General features: G+C 47.0%; 1 protein-coding gene across 1 annotated transcript; it reads right to left on the bottom strand.

The window, feature by feature from the left end:
- Nucleotides 1-2,582: 2,582 nt before the first annotated feature.
- LOC112589951 (uncharacterized) lies at nt 2,583-3,227 on the bottom strand. The gene is made up of 2 exons (XM_025305053.1): nt 3,133-3,227; nt 2,583-2,994 (listed from the first exon to the last, which is right to left on the bottom strand). Exons 1-2 carry the CDS (start codon nt 3,225-3,227, stop codon nt 2,583-2,585), a joined length of 507 nt encoding a protein of 168 aa, XP_025160838.1.
- Between the last annotated feature and the right edge of the window lie 17,155 nt (nt 3,228-20,382).

Consider the following 20,382-nt stretch of genomic DNA (forward strand, 5'->3'; position numbering starts at 1 on the left):
TAATCCACATTGGCAGAGAAGTCAAGAGTTCCAACGGCAGTGGTCCATTAACGTTTGGACAGGCATCCTGGGAGATGTTATTGTTGGTCCATATTTTTTTGAAGAAAATCTCAATGCGGCAATCTATTTAAGATTTCTTCAACATGACCTGCCCAACTTCTTGAGACCTATCGACAATGATTTACTCAGACGAATGTGGTTCCAACAAGATGGAGTACCGGCTCATAGATCTCGAGCTGTTACACAATATTTAAATAATAGATTCCCGAATATGTGGATTGGTATAGGCAGCCGAGTTCAAGAATGGCCTCCAAGATCACCCGACTTGACATCCCTAGATTTTTATTTCTGGGGCTACATTAGAGATATAGTTTATTCGCAAAAGCCTACAACCGTTGAACATATGAAAAACCGGATCAGACAGGCTTGCAGAAATATTAATGTAGGTGTTCTTGAAAAAGTTAGGGACGACTTTTACCATACACTAGAGCTATGCATACAAGTAAATGGCCAAGTTTTTGAACACTTTAAGTAATTGTACACAAAAGAAGATCTTGCCTGGACTGGTTGGATCATGCGCGGATCTTGCCTTGACTGGTTGGATCATGCTAGGATCTTGCCTTGACTGGCTGGATCATGCTCGGATCTTGCCTTGACTGGCTGGATCATGCTCGGATCTTGCCTTGACTGGCTGGATCATGCTCGGATCTTGCCTTGTCTGGCTGGGTCATGCTCGGATCTTGTCTTGACTGGCTGGATCATGCTCGGATTTTGCCTTGACTGGTTGGATCATGCTCGGATCTTGCCTTGACTGGTTGGATCATGTAAGATAAGACTATTCGAAAGTGAATGTTTTACGAAATATTTTGTATTTTTATCAAAATTTTGTAAATTTGTAAATTTTGTAAATTTTTGGAGTATTATAACTCGAAAAGTGCTTCACCAAAAGACATTTGATTATAGTGTTTTGGAAAGCTCAAGAATATATAATAAAAAATAGGGAGTGCTATTTAAAAAAATTGAGGTAATCTTCACGTGACCTTCAAATGACTCTTGGAGGTCAAATCAATGGTACCATCTTATGGCCCCCTCGAAACCATATAAAACGTGTCTGAACCATTTTTCTCTAAAATCAAAAGTAAGAGAGATATTTGGAGTGGACACTTAAAATGGGACATCCTGTATATTCATTTCATAGTGAGCGCTAAAAACTTTACACATATATATAAACAAAATGTATTTATTTGTCCTACAATTATATAAACTTTACAAACTCTTAATAATTCTAAATACTTTATTTTTATACAATGTCTTGTTACAAACAGTGCAAAATTATTGCGCCAAAAAGTGTTCTTATGCATAAGAAAAATATATTATTGAAAAATTATAACAGAAAATGTTGTTAACGTTTTTTTAAATTTAATACTTTGTTGCCATGCTTTTAGAAGCAATCATTGCAGCACAACGGCGAGGCATTGATGCTATTAAATTATAAATGTGGTCATAAGGTAAATTTTGCTATTGAGTTTACAAATCTTGCCACAATTCAGCTTTATTCGAGTGTTTCTTATTTCCTGTACGTAGTTTGAGTTCTTTTTTTCTTTTTTTGTTATTTTTTGTTCACGCAGGGGAAATCTATCATGGATACCCCTACCCCTTGGGGGGAGGTTATGTCGGACTCCTACCAACTAAAACCGCTGCGGGATGTCTACCTGTCGGACCGTTGTGAGAGGAGTCAGGGGAACTGCTCCCGCATTCCCTCTCCAACACCCTGGCCCCAGGGCTCTAAACTAAGAGCCCCTCGCCCCGTGTACCGCACCCCCTTCCCCTTTCAGGGAATTAGTGGGAGGGCGCGGTCCCCGGCGGGTTGCCCCGCCGGTTGGCCTTCTGGTGTCGCCTAGGAAGAAGGGGACATCCACCCCCCTTATCCCCTCTCTCCCTGTAAATCCCAGGGAGAGGGGAGAATCGGGGAGGTGGGCCCAGCCCCAACTGGGTGATCCACCTGGGGCCCGACCCATCACTCCCCCCCGACTGACGGAGTCGAGCCCGAGGCGACCGAGGGAGGCGCCGACCCGTATAGGTCAGCGGCATCTCCTCGGCCGATGCCACCTCGGGCCCGCTATGGATCCCCTCCCCCCCGGGGAGCGCCGGCCCTGTCGTCTTCTGTGACGACGTACCCCGGGTCGACGCTTCCACTCGGCAGCCTCCTTCAGGGACATCACGTTTTTGCTGAAGGAGCCGCCTCCCAGGCGGTTCCTCGCTCCCGCACATAGCCCGGACTAGGTGCGGGAGCGAGAGCTCCCCCTCTCGGCAATCCACCACCCCGGCCAGGACACGGCGCTGCTCGTCCCATGTCGTGCAAGCGGCCAGGGTATGCCGCGCCGTATCCATAGGCTCTGGACAGTGGTGGCACCGAGCGGTGGGCTCCTTCCTTATCCGGTGCAGATACCTCCCGAAGCAACCATGCCCCGTCAGTATCTGCACCAGATGGAAGGACATTCTACGTCCCCGCCTGCCTGACACTTCGGCCAGGCAGGGGCGGACAGCCTCGGCCGTTGCGAGCCCGGACCCTCGGGGATCGGCTAATACGCCTTCCCACCTCTCCAGGCTCTGGCCTGGGTCTTCAGGGCCTTCAGGCCCCTGGCCGTCAACTCTCCCGCCTCGTGGAGCTCCTTTACCTTCCAGTAGAGGATATACCGCTCCTCGGCTAGGAGCTCCACGGGCGGGGAACCGGCCAGGGTGGTCGTCGCCATGTACAACACGGTGCGGAACTCCCGGATCGCCCTGATCAGCAGCGGCCTTAGTGCCTGCCGTAGCAGACGCTTGGCCGCCGCGCTGACCTGCAACTGGGGCGCCCATATAGGCGCCCCGTACAGGGCGATCGAGAGAACCGCACCGACGTACAGGTGGCGAGCCTGCCATCCTGGGCCCCCTTGGGCGCGCAGCAGGCTGGCAACTGCCGTCCCCGCTTTGCGCACCCTGGGGGCCAGTTGCCTGAAATAAGGCCCAAATCCCCATCGGCTGTCCAGCGTCAGGCCAAGATACTTGATCGTCGGCCCAACGCGGACGTGGACGCCATCGACCAGGACCCGGGTCTCCGGCGGCGCCCCCCGACTGCCGTCGTGAAAGTACACGGTTTCAGTCTTGAGGGGCGCCACCTTGAGACCCAGGTCTCCGATGATACCCACCACCGATAACCACTGCCGCCTCCGCTCGGAGGCGGGCATCCCCCCAGTTCTCCCCTTCGGCCACCACTAATGTGTCGTCTGCGTAGCAGACGACGTGGCAGCTGTCAGGGAGTGGAGTGCGAAGCACCCGGTCAAACGCGATGTCCCATAGCAGGGGGCCGAGTACCGACTCCTGCGGGATACCGCGCTCCATCGTGCGCCAGCCCTGGACTCCGCCCTCTTTAGTGAAGGCGAGGTCCCTGCCCCCGAAGTAGGCCGACAGGATCCGCCGGAGATATACGAGCACCCCGTGATGTACGAGGGCCCGTCCAATCTCCGGCCAGGGCAGGGTGTTGAAGGCGTTTGTTATGTCTAACAACACCGCCAGCAATACCCCGCCCCTCCTCTCCACGACCACCCGGGTCAGGTCTCGGACCCACTGGATGGCATCCAGCGTGGACCGTCCGGGCCTGAACCCATATTGGTGATCGTGGAGGTTCGGCCCCTCCGAGGACGAGGTGTTGGACGAGGCGGTCGGCAATGATGCACTCAAGCATCTTGCCCGCCTCGTCCAGCAGGCATATCGGCCTGTAGGCCGACGCACTCCCGGGTATTTTGCCCTCTTTAGGGAGGAGGACCAATTTGGCCCTCCTCCACTCTGGGGAAATACCCCCTCCCTGAGGTACCCGGTCATGACCCTGCGCATGGCCGTGGACAAATTTCCTTCGGCCAAAGCGAGAGCCCAGACGCGGCCCGGAATCGCATCGGGGCCAGGGGCTTTCCCCTTGCCACCGAGCTTTTCCCTGGCCCTGGTGAGCTCCTCTGGAGTGACCTCCAGGCCCTCTTCTCACTCTCCCTCTCCCAGTTCAGGGGAAGGGATCGTGGGAGGGCCCCTTTCCGCCCTCGGAAAGAGGGCGTCCAGGAGCCCATCAAGGGCCTGGGAGTCCATAGTCTCCGTCGGCGGGGGCGCCCATGGACGAACCTTCCCCATCGTCCTCTTGTAAGGGCGCCCCCACGGATCCTCATCCAGGGAGCCCACCAGTTGCTCCCAGGCTACTCGCTTGGCTTCCTTGGTGGCCTTCCGGAGGACCACTCTCGCCGCGAGGTAGTCCTCCTTTGCCCTCGTGACATCCCCGTCGCCGGGCCCGGACGTACGCCCGCCTGGCACGGCCGGAGGCCTCGCGAAGTCTCGCGATGTCCTCCGACCACCAGTACGCGGCCCGGCGCCAACGGGGATGGGATCGGAGCATCGCGGCGTCGCACGCCGACGCCACGATGCCCCGATCCCAGGGTCAGCCACCATGACCACCGAGCCGTCCAGGCTGCCGAACCAGCGATCACTGTTGACCGGCACCCAATGCGGCTTGGTGGCCACCCCCAGCCCGGCGCCCAGTTCCTGGATTCTGTGAACTCACAGATCATGGCCCTGGGCGCCGCGGCCGAGGTTAACCTGTAGCATCCGGAGTAGCGTGAAGGCTAGGCCTTTCACGCCTTCTCCGGGCTGACTACATTCGCCCCCTCTTGGGAGACCTCTGGCGGCAACGCCACCTCAGTCTCCCCAGAGGGGACTTCGACCTTGGTGGCTACATCCTCAGGTACCTCCGCCGAGAACGATTGCCTACAGGGAGTCCCTACCTGGACAACTTCCTCCTCTCGGGGGTACGAGGGGAAATTGTCAACAACTACCAGGGGAGACAGGGGTGGCACGCCCACTGGCTCCCCTTTTCCTAGGGTGGTTGGGGGAGAGTCCGAGGACTGCACCCTCCTCAACTTGACCGTTGTATCTTCTTCCGACGATCCGCTGGTCCTGTCCGTCTTCTCTTCCTTCCTCTCCGTTACTCGCCTCTTCCTCTGTGAAAGAGGCGCGGCCTCTGCTTCCATTGGGACCGGAGTTGATGTCCTCCCGGGTCGAAGTCCCCACGACGTAAGAGAGGAGTCCTCCTCGTCCTGGTTCCCCTCCCGGTGTTCCTCCTGTTCCCTCATTGTGGAGGGGGCTGGACTCACCTCCTTCTTCAATAGGGTCCGATCCTCAGGGTCCTCGGGAAGGGGTTCGAGCCTCCCCCTCCTTGGTCCCCCCGACCGCGATTGGGAGTTTCTTCTCCACCTCCCCATGCTTGTCCTTCCTCATCTTGCCACCCTTCTTTTTCCAGAAGGGGGCTTGCAGGCAGGCCCTCCGATCTCATGATCCGAGGGTCTGCCCGCTTCGGTGCAGACCGGGCAGCGAGCTGCCCCTTGGCATTCTTTGGCGCGGTGGCCGGGGTTACCGCAGCGGTAACATAATCCGCTGCGGTCGACGGCGCTGGCACACCGCTCGCGCACATGTCCCGGCTCCAAGCACCGGAAACATAACTTTGCGCGAGCGGGCAGCGCCGTCACCCCAGCACGAGTCCAACCAATCTGGACCCGTTCTGCAGCGGCAACTTTCGCAGCTGCCGCCAGCGGACACCGCACCACTACCGACCCCGTCCCCTACCGGGAGGCGACCACCTCACCGAAGGATACCTCCTCCGGTGAGCACCCCCCGGCGAGGGCCACAGCGACCGCCATCTCGTCGGCCCCGGTCGTCGCGTCCAGGCCGGAAAGTAGCAACGCGGCGACCTTTACCGACCTCTGGACGCGAAAACCGGGGCCTTTTTCAGCCGCCAGCTTGCGGAGCGCGTCCGCAAGCCGGTCGACGGCTGCCCCCGCTTGGCTGAGGCCAGGCACTTTAATCAACATGGCCCCATTCAGGGCCTGGCTGACCTTTAAGGAACCATTTATTCCAAGGTCAGCTGGCTTGATCCGGCGCCTCGCCTCAGCCATAAACTCCCGGTACCTATCCGGGGAGCATGTAATGGTGACGGCCGCTGTTCTTAGCGGCTTCGGCTTACCCGGCCTCGCCCCCTTCACTACCCTCTTTATCCCTACCTGATTTGAGGGGGGAGGAGCAGGAGTCTTCTTCTCCTCCTCCTTTCCCCTCCTCCTCTCCTTTCTTCCTACCACTTGGGACCAAGTCTCCTGCTTCTTCTCTTTGGTCCCAAGCACCCACTCCAATGCAGCCGGTAATGATCCCAGCCCCACGAGATCCTTGGCTGGGATGCCCGCTGTCCTTCCTCTCTGGGCTTGCTCCCGCTCCATCTTCTTTCGGAGCTTCGCCCTGGCCTTTCTCCTCTTCCTCCCTTCCTTGGCTCTCACCTTCATTCCTTCCCCTTCCTTCCTTCTGGGACCCGTCGGTGTGCACGGAGCCTGGGACTGAATCTCCTTCCTGGAACATTCCACCCCCCCTCCCTTCCCTTTCCGGTTCAAGTCGGTGCAAAGGTCCCCGCCTCTCGGGCAGCCCGGATCTCGTCCCATCTGGCGATGAGGTGAGCCATCTGGCGAATCAGACCTTGCTCCTCCTCGCCACCAGATGCACGAGCCGTGGCTGCTATAGAGGCGTCCAGGGCCCTCTGCACCTCTCCGAAATCCGGCTTCTCTATGGGAGGGTGAGCCTCCTCCGGAAATCTGTCGTCCAATACCGGAATACCGACCTCCGGGGGTACCCCCTCTCTCTCTACTTCCCTTACCCTGGAGGAAGAAAAGGAGGCGTGATCTCTCACCCCCCTTCTCCTACTCCTCCTTTTCTCTCTCCTTTTCTCCGACTTCGTCTCCTCCTCCGTCGAGGTGGACGCTCCGCTGGTCACCTCAGCATAAGTCCTCTTCTTCCTGGGAGGCAGGAAGAGGGGGGCCGGGGTGGGAACAACCAAGGCCTTATTGGCCTGGAGCTCCTCCTGGAGCCTCTTGTTCTCCACCCTCAGCCCCCTTATCTCCTCACAGAGTTCTTCCGTTTCCCTTCTTACCTCTGGCACCTCTCCTTCTCTCTCATCCAGCTCCGCCGTCCTCGCAATCAAGGTCGCCAGAGCCGCTTGAGAGGTGGCCACTGCCATGTTCAACAAGCTCACGAACGTCCCTTTTAAGGTGTTCGATCACCTTGCCACAAGCTTAATAGCTCCTAGGGCTTGGCCCACCTCCGCCGCCAGCTCCGGCGACCTCGCCTCCCTGAGGAGGTTCAAGGAGGAAGCGTCTCGGAACACCTCCTCGGCAGGGCGCTTGTCCTTCAAAGTTTGGAAGAGCCCCCTGTCGAGGAGTCCCCAAGCCTCCTCCTCCAACCTCCTGCTCTGCTCCTCTTTCCTCTCCAATCTCTCCCTTTCCCACTTCTCCTTTAGGCCCACTCCCTTCCCGGTCGTGGCAGGCCTCCCTGCTTTTTCTTTTCCGGGATCAGGACCGGGACCTCCGCTGCATCCGCCGCCGACGATTCGCTGCTGGTGGGCACCCTGGCCCTCTTCGTCCCGACGATGGTGGAGTCGGCCTTCCTCTTCTCGCCACCGCTGACGTTGGTGGCCTTTGCTTCCTGTATCGGCGCCGCCCCCTTGCTCCTCGGACCTGTATTCTCGACCCTTGAGAGAGGAGCATGTTCGAACGGATGACCGAACCACCGGTCCTCCACTCCGACATCCCCTCCCTCTTCCTGGTTCCCGCCATTTCCCTTCCCGAGTTGGCCCCAAGTGCCCCCGCGTTCTCATTGGGGGCAGACCCCCTCTGCTCCTTCTTAGAGCAGAGGAGGCCGGGCTTGTTGGCCCCTGATACCGGAGAAACCCCGGACCCCAGGGACTTTGGTGTCCCGTGTTGGGTGGCCGCCCGTAAACACCTATCCGACGGGCTCACCGTACCACTAACCCCGCAGTCAGGGCGGTACTCCCGGCTACTGCCGTCAGCAGCCGTTGAGGGGGATGGACTTCCCTCGAGGGATGACCCCTCGGAGGCTAGTCCTCCGAGGTCCATCTGCACTCTCTCCCCACCCCCGGGGGTGGGGAGATAACACCCGCCGGTTGATTTCCGTCCACCCTTATCTCTTCACTCTCTCTCTCTCTCTCTTGTGAAAAATCACCTGCCTGAGCAGATGGTTAGTCCTTGGGCGGGTTGCTGCACCCGCCCGTACGGGACTCTGAGTCCGAAGACTCAGGGTTGTTTAAAGAAATTTTACTTGAGATCATTTTTGGTCCCACGAGTTCGGCGGGAAGTGGGCGTCGACCCCGGGTAGAGCCCCCGCATTACCCGGGGTAAGGCTAGCATGTCCCTGGGGTTCGCCAGGTGCCCCAGGTGAGGAACCACTAGCGACAGGTCACGCACCTGCCATTCATCCCATAGGCGTGGCATGCCTCAACCGTAGGATTACGTGGTATTTTATAGAGGACCCGCCTCGCGGTCGGGCCAATTAAGGCAAGACCCCCGGCCTCAGAGACATGACCTAGGGTTACGGTGTGATAGGCTAGGGTCTGCCGGGGTTTGCCTGGATTCCCCGTACTAGGGTGCCGAAACACCCTGGCCCCTCCCATAGTGTAAAGTTATACGTCCTTACAAATACGGGTTTGCAATCAGGATTTTCCTTCCCCTAGAATGGTTGCCTTCACAAGGCTAACGAGCCCGTTCTGCCCGCGCTGTAAGGACTTTTGGGCCGCACCGAAGTGAGACCCTCCAGTCCCTGATAAAACCTGGAGGCAGCTGCCCATCCAGGAGTACTATGGACGCTCTTAGTCCAGTCCCTCCATTCGGACTTCCCTGGCATGATAGAACCTTCCAGGGGTCGATATCCCGCTGGTATAGCTCCTCGCTTCGGGACCTTCAAGCTCCCCCACCACGGCAAGGTGGCGTCCCGGGAGAGCGTAGTTTGAGTTCTTACCACAAATGCTCAATAAGATTCAAGTCCGGCGATACGAGGGCCAGTCAAGAACTCACATTTTTTTCACGATGAAAAATTTATTTTGTTTTTATTTGTTTTGATGAATGTTTGAGATCGTTATCTTGTTGGAAAATCCAACCACGGCATATTTCGAATTGCATATGGCAATATATGCTGTGTCAATATATTTCGATACATTATAGCGTCCATAGTACCCTCAACCATAGTAATCTCAACTAATGGACCAACTCCATTATAAGAAAATGATCCCCAAACCATCACGTTACCTCCACCATGGTTTTACGGTAGGAATTTGGTATCTTAAGTTATATCTTGTGCCTGTTGGACGTCATATATACTTTCTACCGTCACTTCTAAATAACTGAAACTTTGATTCGTCAGAGAAAAGTACTTTTCGTCAATCAACTTCAGTCCAATGTTCAAACTTCCTTGCAAAATTTAATCGACCATTCTTATTTTTTGCATTAATTAATGGTTTCTTACACCAGCACGTCTTAAAAAATCTACTTCCTTTAGACGTCGAGATATTGTACTTCGACTAATATCAGCAAGATTTTCTTCTCCTAATTCTCGAGAAATATCCATGGCAGTTTTCCTAACATCTGCTATCGTCTTTCTTTTCATCATTTTATCGACGCGCTTTGTAGTTTTGCGAGGTCTACCGTTTTGTGGTTTATCAGCTAGAGAGTTCATCAACTATATTTATATTATATTTAACAATAATCCTATTTACAGTTTTTTATCAATTAATAAGCAATTAGCAATTTCGCGAGAAACCTTTCCTTGTTAAAAAAGATTAATCACGGCTTTGCGTTACTGAAGGCTTGTATATTTCGGCATTGCGGTAGACAATAGACTGAAACTTAGTTAAAGCAAATATTTACAAAGGAGTTTTATAAGAAACGTAAACAAACGAGGCTCATAAAGTCACAACAAGAATACGGTTCAATACTTTTGAACACATGTAAATATTATATGACTAAATAATTAGAAACTATGTAATTTCAAAATTTTGTAACTGTACCCTTTTTGTACCATTATTTGTAAGAATGTTATATCAACTATTTTATACAGGGTTCTCAAAAAGTCTTCGAACGATAAAATATCTCGAAAACAATCAGTTTTTGGAAAAAATGTTTCAGGCAAAAGTTGTAAGGTTTAAAATGATCTATTTACTGATCTTATCAGTTTGACCTTGGCTAGCATCAACAAGGTCAGGGAAAAGTCAGCATGAACTTTTCAAATGGAACGCCCTACTCTTTTTGGCATATTCCTATAACGTATTTCAAGAGCTTTCCAAAACACTACAACAAAGTATTTTTTTGTTAAGTACGTCCCAAGTTATGAAGCTTCAAAGTTACAGTACCGTCGGCATTAGCATTACCCAAGGTGTACCGCGTGGAGGTAGCATGATCGGATTTACACCTCTTGTGTGTGTGCGTGAGTGTGTGTGTGTGTGTGTGTGTGTATGTGTGGCCAAATTATTACTGAAATACTGCTATCCCTATGGACGTTTAGCTCATTGTCAAATGGTAGAAGGAAGACAATTTGAACATTTAATTAATTGAAAAATGTTGCACATTTTAAAAGATGAGATAAAGTCACTTTACACAACAGAAAGGGTTTGGAGTCATGAAATACTACGGAGTGACGAACCATGGGGTCCTTGTTTCTGTTACATGACACGCAGATGCACATACACACACATGCATACACACACGCACACACACACACGCGCGCGCACACACTCACACGTGCGCGCACACACATACACACGCACACGCACACACACGCACACACGCGCACACGCACACACGCACACGCGCACACACGCGCACACGCACACACACGCGCACACGCACACATACGCACGCACACGCACACACGCGCACGCACACACACACACGCACACACACACACACACACACAAGAGGTGTAAATCCGATCGTGCTACCTCCACGCGGTACACCTTGGGTAATGCCGACGGTACTGTAACTTTGAAGCTTCATAACTTGGGATGTACTTAACAAAAAAATATTTTATTGTAGTGTTTTGGAAAGCTCTTGAAATACGATATAAGAATATGCCAAAAAAAGTAGGGCGTTCTATTTGAAAAGTTCATGGTAACTTTGTCCTGACCTTGTTGACGCTTGCCAAGGTCAAGCTGATAAGAGCATTAAATAGATCATTTTAAACCTTACAACTTTTGCCTGAAACATTTTTTCCAAAAACTGATTGTTTTCGAGATATTTTATCGTTCGAAGACTTTTTGAGAACCCTGTATATTCTGTCCGTCGAAGATGGAAGCTACATTAATTATTCTGTCGCCGATGTCACCAGCGATTGCAATCCGTTATCGGCAACGCATCGCATACAATGATAACGCAAAATATTGTTTAACGTTATTTTGAAGGTCGGTTAGTTTTCATTAGCACGCAAAGATACACGCCGCGTGGCCTTCGACTTGAAATTGACACATCAGTAGCCCGCCGCTCGCATTAGTCATATTTATGTACAAGCGGCGAAATTAGATGTGAGAAATTTCAGCACGACAAAAGTCCGCTTTAAATTGTAACCGTAGGATTGGTTGTTTTTTCTCGGCTGTATTGTAGATTTCGCTGTACGTATCGCTGTACGTAAAGCTAAATTTCAACGAATAATTTTCCAGCAAAACACGTCCCGTCTGAAGATTTGTTATCTAAGTTGCCATTTTCAGTGAAGCATTCGCGTCGTTTCTATCTTATAATCATCAAATATGTCGTTATGCTACACTCAGACGACGGTTTGCACTATGATAATATCAAGAGACACGGTAGTGTCTCGCGCCAAATACACGCGAAGCGAGCAAATGAGCGTAAACTTTACGCGACAGCTTGAGTTAGGAAATAAACAAATAGCTGTAGCTCTGTAACGGTTGGTCAGATCAAGTTCTAAGTAAGCGCAATCGAATCAACAGGAGCTTATTACATAGTATATATGGAAATAAAATTTATTTTTGACCTAAACGCTCCCGTTACTGAGTTATTTGTAGCCAAAGATGAAAAGTGTAAATATATTAAGAAAATCCGTCATCGGATATTCCTTCACAACACAATATATATGTTATTTATTGATTTAACAATACAGTTATAATCTTCAAAAAGTTATAATCTTCAGGATTTGATAAATATTACGTTCTCACACTGGCATAAAGCATTTAGTAAATTATGTGAACAGTGTGCAAGAAATGACATTATAATTAAAAATGAATTAATATTATCCAAAAACAATTATAATACATATTATACTGTTTTAATTAAAAAATGGTAAATTTGAAAAAACACTTAAAATAAATTTGCACGCTGTTCCAACAACTAAAGCAAAAATAGCTGGACAGATTTATAAAGTAATAAGTGGTATATTTCATCGTGGCTCATATATCGATAATGGTCATTATACTAATATATGTAGAGAAGGGACTTCTAATGTTTGGACTGAAATGGATGATATGCAAATTAGAAAAAGTAAATGGCCAAACAACTCTAAAAATTTTTATATACTTTTCTTGAAACGTGTTGCTAATAAATATAAATTATATATATCAGGGTGGACCATTTTAACCTTTAATGGAGAATAACTCGACCGGTGAGCGAAATAATGAAAAAAGTTTCATACAAAAGTTGTTGGACAAAGAGGGGGACGTATGACCATATCCTTGAATTTGACCTTGACTTTGACCTTAGGGGTTATTTGAAGGTCAAATAACATTTTTTAAATGGAATTGCCTATTTTCGACCCCGGATTTGGAAAGAGCGGGAAATTTTAGAATAGGATATGGTATGATCGATAAGATCAAATGTCATGTTTTGAGGTCATTTCAAAATCAAAAGGAACTTGTACGTGTATTCATGCGAAAATCGTATCTGTATACGGGGATTTCTAAATTATCTTCTATACTTAGCATTACCCAGAGACAACGACGTGGACGTGGTAGAATTCTGCCTCTTTCGGGGTGCTTGTTTAGAGTGAGTCCCCTTGCCTCTCACTATGCATACTTTGCTATTGTTAATCTAGCTATTCAAAAGGTTTTCGAAAGTTGCACCGTTAGCATTTATGCAATAATTGAGCCTTCTTTGGAAATGGGCCACTGTGCTGAGCAAGACATTTCGTGGAATCGCTTCGTCTTATGCGATTTTCCATATCTTCTCTTGTTGTTGGTTCTTCTTTGAAAACAACTTCTTTCAAATAGCCCCAGAGATAAAAATCGAGTGACGTCAAATCAGGAGAACGAGGAGGCCATGCAATCGGACCCTCTCGACCAATCCATCGATTCGGGTACCTTTCATCTAAAAACCTCCTGACTATACGTGCAAAGTGCGGTGGTGCACCATCCTGTTGGAAGAACATCCTTCTCCTGGTTTCCAAGTCTACGTTCTCCAACAAATGAGGCAATTGGTCTGTGAGCAAATCGAGGTACGTATTTGCATTCACAGTACGTTCGAAAAAGAATGGATCGACCAAGTATCCATTAACAATCCCGCACCAGACATTGAGGCTCCAGCGGTGTTGATTGTTAATGGATACTTGGTCAGTCCATTCTTTTTTGAACGTACTGTGAATGCAAAGACGTACTTCGATTTGCTCACAGACCAATTCCCTCATTTGTTGGAGAACGTAGACTTGGAAACCAGGAGAAGGATGTTCTTCCAACAGGATGGTGCACCACCGCACTTTGCACGTATAGTCAGGAGGTTTTTAGATGAAAGGTACCGGAACCGATGGATTGGTCGAGAGGGTCCGATTGCATGGCCTCCTCGTTCTCCTAATTTGACGTCACTCGATTTTTATCTCTGGGGCTATTTGAAAGAAGTTGTTTTCAAAGAAGAACCAACAACAAGAGAAGATATGGAAAATCGCATAAGACGAAGCGATTCCACGAAATGTCTTGCTCAGCACAGTGGCCCATTTCCAAAGAAGGCTCAATTATTGCATAAATGCTAACGGTGCAACTTTCGAAAACCTTTTGAATAGCTAGATTAACAATAGCAAAGTATGCATAGTGAGAGGCAAGGGGACTCACTCTAAACAAGCACCCCGCAAGAGGCAGAATTCTACCACGTCCACATCGTTGTCTCTGGGTAATGCTAAGTGTAGAAGATAATTTAGAAATCCCCGTATACAGATACGATTTTCGCATTAATACACGTACAAGTTCCTTTTGACTTTGAAATGACCTCAAAACATGACATTTGATCTTATCGATCATACCATATCCTATTCTAAAATTTCCCGCTCTTTCCAAATCCGGGGTCGAAAATAGGCAATTCTATTTAAAAAATGTTATTTGACCTTCAAATAACCCCTAAGGTCAAAGTCAAGGTCAAATTCAAGGATATGGTCATACGTCCCCCTCCTTGTCCAACAACTTTTGTATGAAACTTTTTTCATTATTTCGCTCACTGGTCGAGTTATTCTCCATTAAAGGTTAAAATGGTCCACCCTGTATATATATATATATACACACACCCACATGAAATTTATTTCATTTATATTACATACAAACTCAAAAAAAGAACTGATATCCTGATAAAAGATATCCTAATGAAGAACTCATAAAAAACTTATCTTATTTAAAATAAGGTTAAAAAAAGCGCCAAGTGTACCAATAACCTTTTTTAAAAAAATTCTACAAAAAAAGTATTTTCTACAAAATATCTGATATCAAATAAGTTAAGCCAAGTACTAATATATATACACAATTAGAAATATATTTAATTTTACCTTTCTTTAATAGCAAAATAAAATATTCTAAAAGATATTAAAAACTAATTCTTAAAACTTAATTATATTTTTATATAATTTAATTTAACAATTCTAAAAGACATCGCGTATCATTCGCGACAGCCATTTTATCAGCGACAGCAGTATGCAATTAAACTTTTACGATCGGAACGTTGCAATTGCGCACAGTATTACTCGTACGGTCGACGACGAGCAGCAATTTGCTATAAATTTTCCAATCCTTAATGGAACGTGCATGGGAATAACGGGGGAAGGCTAATTAATCATTAGTTTGTTAACAGTTTATTCATTGTTGCATATAAAGATCTCTTAAATATTTCAGAAAGGTTAATGAATGATAAAATGTCGTTACAACAGTACCGATAGTATATAAACTGATGTACTTAGTTACCCGATTTCGTAGTACCACACTTGATCCGCTTAATATTTTCGTCTGACATAATACGACGTACTTTGAACGCAAAACTTTGCATTTTGTCTCGGCTGTTTCTGATAATGGCAATCAGTAATAGCAATCTACGCGACACAAATATAATATGCAACTTATTTACCATGTCATAAATAAATCAAGAGATACGGTAGTATCTCGCGCCAAGTGCACGCGAAGCGAGCAAATGAGCGCAAACTTTACGCAACAGCTTGAGTTAGGAAATAAACAAATAGCTGTAGCTCTGTAACGGTTGGTCGGATCAAGTTCTAAGTAGGCGCAATCGAATCAACAGGAGCTTTTACGTAGTATTGGAAATAAAATTTATTTTTGCCCTAAATGTTCTCGTTACTGAGTTATTTATAGCCAAAGATGAAAAGTGTAAATTTCATATTAAGAAAATCCGTCGTCAGATGTTCCTTCACAATACAACATATATGTTATTTATTGATTTAACAATATATATATATGTTTATTGATTTAACAATATATATATATGTCTTTCTTACATATACTATATGGGCTGAAAAGTCTTTGGCCTGACATATAGATGGCGCCACAAACTAAAAATCCTTATATTTCCTATAGAGTACCAATCTTAACTTAGATGCTGTAAAAATTTCATGATATTTCGTTGACTCATGTACAAGTTATAGCTTTCGAAGTGACGTTACCTCTGAATTTATCTTTACTATGGAAAAAAGTGAATTTCGTGTTTTGATTAAACATTGCTTCGTGATGGGAAAAAACACTGTTGAAGCAAAGGCATGGCTTGATAAATGTTACGGCACATCTGCCCCACCGAATTCAACCATCAAATATTGGTTTGCTGAGTTTCGTCGTAACCGTACGAGCACAAATGATGCACCACGTTCAGGAAGGCCAAATGAGGCAGTTACTCCAGAAAACATCCAGAAAATCAGTGAAATCGTGTTGAATGACCGCAAAATGAAATTGAGTGAGCTAGCTAACATCATAGGCATCTCAAAGGAACGCGTTGGTCATATCATTTCATGGTGTATGTCCGACGTTTGTTTGACAATGAGCAAAAAGCGGAACGTGTTCGACTTTCAAAGCAAAATTGGCCCTGTTTAACCGCAATAAGAAGGAGTTTTTGCGTCGATTTGTCACAATGGATGAAACATGGATCCATCACTACACACCGGAGTTCAATCGGCAGTCAGCGGAGTGGTTGCCTGGTGAAAGCCGTCCGAAGCGCCCGAAGACACAACAATCAGCCGGCAAGGTTTTGGCCAGTATTTTTTGGGATGCGCATAACATAATATTCATTGATTATCTTGAACATGATAAAACTATCAATAAAGAATATTACTGTACATTACTGGATCGATTGGACGACGAGGTCAAGGTCAAACGGCCACATTTGGCAAAGAAAAAAATTTTGTTTCACCAAGACAATGCTCCAGCTCACTCGGCTCGCGATACGACCGATAAATTAAAGAAATTGCGCTATGAATTGGTCCCGCATCCCCCGTATTCTCCAGGCCTGGCCCCCAGCGACTATTTCCTTTCTCCCCGACTGAAGCAGTGGCTCGCTGGTAAAAGATTTTACTCGAATGAGGAGGTCAAGTTGGAAACAAATGCCTATTTTGAGGGACTTGACACCGAGCACTATAAGACAGGCATCGAAATATTAGCGGACCGTTACACTAAGTTCATTACTCTAAATGGAGATTATGTCGAGGAATAAAACATTTTTTTCATTAAAAAAATCGTTTTTTCATTGTTAAGCCAAAGACTTTTCAGCCCATGTAGTATGTATTAATTTCATTATCTCAAACCATATATACAGGGTGTTTGATAGCTGATCATGCAGACGAAAGTTGGAGATAGATTGGGTGTAGCCGAGAAGAAAAGTCATATACCATAATGTCAAATTGCCAATAGTTATCGAGTTATTAATTAAAACATGTGAGCCAACGAGCGCGTAGAGAGCGGAGGGCGGCCGCAGTAAGCACGTAGACATTTGATACAGACGAAGTCAACGAGTGGTGATAGGCAAGCGCGCGCGGCGAGGGGCAACGTAAACAACAAGAGGCGAGCACGCGCGACGAGGAGCGAGCGAGCGCAAGCGACAAGAGGCGAGCGAGCGCGACGAAGAGCGAGCGAGCAAACTATCAGGAAAAAGCTATATAAAGAAAAAGCTCGCTCGCTCCTCGTCGCGCGCGATCGCCTCTTGTCGCTTACGTTGCCCCTCGCCGCGCGCGCTGGCCTATCACCACTCGCTGACTTCGTCTGTATCAAATGTCTACGTGCTTACTGCAGCCGCCCTCCGCTCTCTACGCGCTCGTTGGCACACATGTTTTAATTAATAATAAAAAAATTAGTAATAAAAAAACTCGGTAACTATTGCCAATTTGACATTATGGTACATGACTTTTCTTCTCGGCTACACCCAATCTATCTCCAACTTTCGTCTGCATGATTAGCTATCAAACACCCTGTATATATATTATATACAGGGTCATCGAAAAGTATCGGACCCCTCTAATATATTTAGTTAGAATGCATTTTGTAGAAAATGTCCAACAGCAAAGTTATATGTTTCCAGCGGGGAGTAAGATGATGACCTTAACATTGACCTTCACCATGTTCTTCAAGGTCATTTCAAGGTCAACCTTATTTTTTTAAATATAACCTCCAACGTTTTATTACATATTCTTATAGCTTATCTCGAGAGCTTTCCAAAACACTATAATGAAACATTTTTTCATTAAGTACTTTTTGAATTATAAAGGTTTGAAGTTAACAATTTGTTAAGTGGTGTGTGATTTCGGCCAGTTAAGGCAAGAGTGGTGTGTGATTCCGACCAGTTAAGGCAAGAGTGGTGTGTGATTCCGACCAGTTAAGGCAAGAGTGGTGTGTGATTCCGACCAGTTAAGGCGAATTTCATTCCAATTGGTCAGCTTGGGCAAAATATTCAATTGTACCAAACAATTCACAACAAATGTTCAAATTGTTGCCCTTCAACAGCCTGATAATGTACCAATCTGTTATAAACAGCTGAAACCGCATTCCGGAACATTTCCGGCGGTATCTAACTCTTAGTTCTATCTCTCGAGTTATTCTCCTTCTTAAATCATCTATATCTTGAGGCTTGGTGGCATAAACTTTACTTTTCAAGTAACCCCACAAAAAAAGTCAAGTGGGGTCAAGTCCGGAGACCGAGGTGGCCACTCAATATGACCCCTTCGCCCTATTCACCTGTCCTGAAAGACCTCATTCAAATATTGACGGACAATGACACCATAATGAGGTGGAGCTCCATCCTGTTGGAAATAAATTTCATCCATATTTCCACCAGCTATGTCTCGAATAGCTGGAACAATTTGTTCGCGAAGCATGACTGTGTATAATTGTGCTGTCAAATTGCCTTCAATGAAGAAAGGGCAAACTGGTCTATCATTAAGAAAACCAGCCCATACGTTAACTTTTGTGGATATTGGGTATGATTGTCTCTTTTCCAGTGAGGATTAACGTCACCCCAATATCTACAATTGTGTCTATTTACATTTCCGGTCAGTTCAAATGTTGCCTAATCAGAGAAAACGATATTATTAAGTAATAGAGGATCGTCGACAATCATCTCCATCATAAGATCACAAAATTCGATGCATCTATCAAAATCGTCTTCGGACAACTTTTGGACCAAATGGAGATTGTATGGATGCCATTTATTCAATTTCAGAATTTTACTGACAGATGTATGACCGATTTCGTGTTCTTGTGCAACGCGATTGATGGAAATGTGGGGACTTTCAACGAAAGACTGTAAAACATCTAATGACTTATTATTATTTGTTGCTGTTTTATGTCTACCAGATCTTGGGCGGCTGTTAACGCTACCAATGTCCTCGAAACGATGAATAGTACTGTTACGTCCTAGAGGAGGAACGCAACCTTTTCGTTCGCGAGTAAGACGAACCTCGTTCGTACACGCGTGTCAGTGGACGGGTCAGGGACCCGACGGGTCCCTTTACTCGGGCACCGACGTACGACGAGCGGTCCGTTTTTCGGTCAGGGACGCGAATCCCTTTACCGGGGATAGGACCATGAGTTGACTGTTGGAAGGGTGGGGTGATTTTGAAATTAACTGATGGAAATAAATTAATACCAAATTTATTAAAATAAGAGTGACAACAGAAAGTTATGCGGCGCGGTTTATTACAACTTACTTGAATGATATTGTGTGTATGTGTGTGTGTATGAGAAGTGAAAGAAGGAGGAAATAATAAAAAAAGGAAGGAATATGAGTAAAGAGTTAGTAAGTAAAGAAAATGTAACTTACTGGTGATTCCTGGGATGCGAGAAATGAACAAGATATAACGGTTGATAGGCGGCTCCTGCTCTGTAGGTTGGGATGGGTTGTGCGACTCCCTTCCAATTGTCCAATTATGGCACAATAGCACTGATTCTAAATTTTTATTTTTGTCCCCAAAAAAATAAGACAGAGGACGTAAGAGTATGTGTAGTGCCGAAACAAAACTGAAGACGAATTTGAGTCTAAGGACGCGTTTTTACAGGTCTGACTTTTGAATCTAGAATCTATGTGAATGTGAATCTGCTCTTTTTCCTGTCTCTCAGAATAGAAGTAGTGTCGCGGAGGCGAATTACCGCGGTTTTTATAGTGATAATCGGAGGCAGAAGCTATCAGGGTGGGTAGAGAGATGGCCTTTGAGGAAGGGGTGAATTGGTCTTAGTGGGAAAAAGTCTCAGCCATTAGCGAAGTTAAAAGACATCGTGGAAGGAGACAGTTAGTTTTTGGAGATATGATTATGGAAGGGCTAAAGGGTGGAGCGTGGGTGTCTCATAGTTTTAGGTGGATATGATATGATTGGCTGAATGAATTAGGCGCGACAAGCGTGGAGGTGGTGGATTCTTGAGATAGAGAAATGTATACAAGTGGCCGGCTAGAAAAATCAAAATGCCGTAAATCAAAGGCTCAGATCAGATTTTACGACTATCAGTAAAGTAAGCTTTGTTGGTTGACTGATAAGGCACATATGGTTTTGGATTGGGAACATGTAAGTTTCAAGTTTTAGAGCAGGATGCTCTGTGTTGCTTTGTTTTACTGAAGGTTTGTTAGCGCGGAGTTCCAAATTTTTATAGCTAGGACGACGGACACACTTGGCGAACACTACCCAGATATAAACTTTAAACGAAGACGTAGATTTTTACAACAGGGCATTGTTTCCTGTTATGGAATTTTCCCGAATCGCCTTTCATTTGGAGCGACGGCTGTTCGCCAGATGGGTCTGTTTCCTAAT

This window comes from Harpegnathos saltator, unplaced genomic scaffold, assembly GCF_003227715.2.
Source record: "Harpegnathos saltator strain DR-91 unplaced genomic scaffold, Hsal_v8.6 scaffold67, whole genome shotgun sequence".
Lineage (NCBI taxonomy): Eukaryota > Metazoa > Arthropoda > Insecta > Hymenoptera > Formicidae > Harpegnathos > Harpegnathos saltator.